We start from the raw sequence: 4,121 nt of genomic DNA, 5'->3' as shown, positions 1-4,121 counted from the left end.
ATGACGGGTAAGATGGAAACGCCCTTTTATCACGATGATAGCGTTCCTAACTTTGGGCAAATTCCAGACTACGATCGATACCAAGGTCACAAGATTATGAGCAAGAAGAGCAATATGCCGCACAATTTCTCCAACAGCGTGGGAAACGCCTCGAGCCTCAAACTCCTGCAGGGACAAGCTGCGAGCAACAGTCTGGGCATGAGCGGTAATCCCAACGGCTCGCTGATGTCTTCTCCAGACATGAACCTCCTGAAGCTGTCCTCTCCGGATCTGGAGCACCTGATCATCCAGTCTAACCAGGGGCTGGTTACTACAAGCCCGGCTCCCAACGCATCTGCTAATCCCTTCATGTACCGAAACCAGGCCACGAACGAGCAGGAGGGATTCGCAGACGGCTTCGTCAAAGCTCTGGCCGACCTGCACAAGCAGAACCAGCTGGTGGGGGCCCCCATGTCCCCCTCCTCCTCCTCCATCCAGGGCTCCTACCAGAGGAACATGATGCCGGGTGGAGACATGCCCATCTACACCAACCTGAGCAGCTACAACCCCAACCAGCTGCCCTCCTCTTACCCCGGGGGCCAGATCGCCTACGCCTCGGCTCACTCCGGCCAGGGCCACCACCCTCAAGGACGGGGCCTGGACGCTCCACAGACGGTGCCCGAGGTGCCACACCCCCCCGGGGCTGACCCCGCCAGCTCCCCGCCCTCGCTCTCTCCCATCGACCTGGAGACCCAGGAGCGGATCAAGGCGGAGCGCAAGAAGCTGCGGAACCGCATCGCCGCCTCCAAGTGCCGCAAGAGGAAGCTGGAGAGGATCTCGCGGCTGGAGGAGAAGGTCAAGGTGCTGAAGACGCAGAACTCGGACCTGGCCTCCACCGCCAGCATCCTGAGAGAGCAGGTGGCTCAGCTCAAACAGAAAGTCATGAATCACGTCACTAATGGCTGCCAGATCGCCGTCAGCTCTGCCGGCATGGCCAAGAGCGGAGAGAGCACCAGCTGCTGAAACCACAAGACACACACGCAAGGCTTTCTGTTGACTTTCTCTTTATCTCCTGGCCGCACTCTTACGCTCATTCTCTGTCTCTCTCAGCCCTGTCTTACTTCTTCTCGCCATCTGAGTGGCTGCTGTGGAGAAATGACACGAAAGCAGAGAAGGGGCGAGACAGGGGAAGACCCGTCAGAGACGCACAAGAGCAACCCTGCTTTCCATCTGTCCGACTCTTCAGGAATGTCCTCCTTGAAAACCTGCACATGCTCCCAAAGTTCAGGGTGCGTTCTTTGACCGCTCTTTGGACTTGAAGTTGTTCGGGTCAGCTGGGTGCCTGACAAAAAGGCCAAAGTGACATGGATGCTAATGCACTGCGGGTGGGATGATCACAAAGGGAACAAAAACTCATGCTAGGAATTCTGCACTTGAATACTTTTCTCGTTTTCTGCTTCACACTCCGGGTTTTTACCGAGATTTGTCACTTCAAGCAGATGGAAAGTTTACTCAAATCTTCTTTCTTTATAATCGGTGTCTCATTCAACCGATGGACGAACTTTATATGTTTTAGGGGTTTGTGTTTATAAAATTGTTGAACAACATGCACTATTATGCAAACATTTTCCAAAGCACCTGACGGACTCTTGCAAACGTGGAAAAGAACCGATCCCTTTATACTGCTTTGAGATGTCACCTGTATTCTAGTGGAAATCTCTTGGTTTAATCTGTCACCTTGTCTCAGTAACAATATTGTTTGTTGGTTGGTTTGATATTGTGCAATTTGTGAATATGGGAAAAAAAATATTTTATAGAAATCAAGACTTTTTTTTTAGAATTATTATATTACTGTTTATTATCGAAACATTATAAGCAAAGAGACATCTACGGATAAAGGATTGTGGTACTGTGCAAAACTTTAATGGCACCCTTTTCCGTTTTTGAGTTGGGAATTTCCTGAGCATTCCGAGACCTTTTGCACTGTAGTCTCCGTCGGGAGATACGTTCTAATAATGGGATAGTGTGTTTGTGCCATTATCTATAGAGTATTAATGCTACTCTGGACTAAAGAAAGGGGATAACGCACCAACTCAAGGGTCAAAATGGACCAGAAATCTGAACAACAAAAGGGCTTTTGATCAATAATATTTTGCTTATTTTTTTCTGTATTTGATTTGATTTAATTCAATTTTTTTTTTTACAATTTATGAAGCAATTTTATTTATACAGAATTTGTATTTATGTTGTTTTCTGAGGAGAGGAAGAACACGGTCGGAATACTAGTGTCGTGTTGACACGTTATTTTTGGGAAACTACATGATTGCACATAAATCAGAAACATTAATGATGTGTAATATTTATCCTCTGTGTACATTGTGACAGTTTGAACTATAACTACAATTTTGTTTATAGTAGATAAAAAAATAATAATAATAAATGAACAAAATTCTGAGAGATTGTTGGTACTGACACCCAGACATCGCCATCGAGGCGAGCAGAAGTCAGCGCTCTTCTGCAGACGTCAGATCAGCTCCATGAAGTTACGAAGCTTCACGTCGCTGCGATAAAGGACTCGTAGAAGGCCTGCTTTTGTGAAAACCGTATGTGTGTTAATGAATCTTGTACATTTGTCAGTGTTGCTACTCAGAATTGCTGTTCAATGCCTTTCTTAAAGTTCATGTAGATGCAGATCATTTTATTTATATATCTATATCCATTTGAGATGATTCATAGGGAGACCTGAGACAGAAGCTAGAACTGTCAAATAACCTTGTGCAACAAGAAGATATTTATTTTTTGAAACTTGAATAAGGTTTTTGATGTCACAAACGTATTGTATTTTTGTACAAAATTGTTTTGAACGTTTTTGTGTACAGTCCCTACTGTATTGCTTTGTATCAGTACTTTATTTATTGAAGTGGTTTTCCTGAGCAGTGTGGTGTTTTATTTGAGCTCGGCTCCAAGCGTTTCTGTGTTGCTGGTGTGTGTTCGTACACGTCTTCTGTTGGTACAGTTGTCCACCGGGTGCTCGAGTCTTTCCACCAGTCCTTGATTTTGTTGACTTGTCCCTGATTGTTCGGTGTTCCTCTATTTTAACCCTAACTTTAACAGTGTTGCGATCGATCGCTCCCGTGTTTTTTGTTGTTTCATTTTGATCCAACTCTAAAGATTGATCGCATCGTTCATTTTAATACGAAGAAAATGTTGGCAGACCACAAGGTCTTTTATCTTTACCATGTGTCATATAAACACATACTGAAGATCGCAGACACTCTGTTCAGTGAGTTTACTCTGTTTAGCTGGCGTGTACAGAAGGCCGTTTGTGTAACGATGATCTTCTCAGTCTTCACGCTAGTGTGACTTTCATGACCGAGCATTTTGAGTCAAAGACTGAGTTTGAATATCAGTATGTTACAGCAGAGCAGTGTCAGATTTAGATCTCATTCACCATTCTTGGAGGGAGTTACACAAAGACGTGATCGATCGTGTGACTGAGAGGCGACTTGCCTGACTCTATTGGTTTATTTGCTTCAAAATAACATGCTGTTCATTGTTCGCTTGTTTTCTTTTTATCAACAATAAAGAGAAGTAGGTTTCTGAACACTTGTCTTGCGCATGTCATGCTTTTCTTTAATACCATAATTCAGCTTTTTTGTACACATACAGACCCCAATACATGAGCAGCTTCACACACACAAATCTGGCCTTTGAGAAATGACTCGTCAGTCGGAGCAGGAGTCATCTGTCAGTTATCTGAACAAGGGTCATACACATATTTTGTGCCTCTGCCAGGTCCTGTATGAGAAGCGCAGCCGTCCAGTCATCACATCCGCCCACGCTCCCTGTCAGAGCCTTTCCCATAAACATGAGCGCCACTTCCAGTAAAGCACAAGGAACGTCTGTCTGGGTCATTGTGAAAGTAAAAGTCACAGCTGAGGAGTTAGAGGGGAATCTGTTCTACCGTGAGCGTACAGCGAGCATCGCCGCCCAACAGGAAACTGACCGGCTTCTCGGGTCCCACTGGGTGTCTCATTCAAAGACTGAAAACCATGACAAACTGATAAAACACAAGCCAGAGAAACAAACCTCAACACAGAGCTGAACAGTTGACCGGCTTCTCAGTGTGGTTTATTTATTTA

The 4,121-nt window shown here is 45.1% G+C and overlaps 1 protein-coding gene across 2 annotated transcripts in view; it reads left to right on the top strand.

Moving 5' to 3' along the window:
• The window catches only part of LOC113069861 (transcription factor AP-1-like), a 4,553-nt gene extending 970 nt beyond the window's left edge, over positions 1-3,583 (top strand). For both annotated transcript variants that reach the window (XM_026242940.1, XM_026242950.1), the window contains exon 2: positions 1-3,583. This exon is cut by the window's left edge and continues 156 nt beyond it. In XM_026242940.1, the coding sequence (XP_026098725.1) occupies positions 1-1,002 (1,002 nt within the window). In that variant the 3' untranslated portion in view covers positions 1,003-3,583.
• Positions 3,584-4,121: the final 538 nt, after the last annotated feature.

This window comes from Carassius auratus, chromosome 5, assembly GCF_003368295.1.
Source record: "Carassius auratus strain Wakin chromosome 5, ASM336829v1, whole genome shotgun sequence".
Taxonomy (NCBI): Eukaryota; Metazoa; Chordata; class Actinopteri; order Cypriniformes; family Cyprinidae; genus Carassius; species Carassius auratus.
The sequence above is the reverse complement of the archived record's forward strand: the minus strand, read 5'-3'. Positions and strand labels throughout refer to the sequence as shown.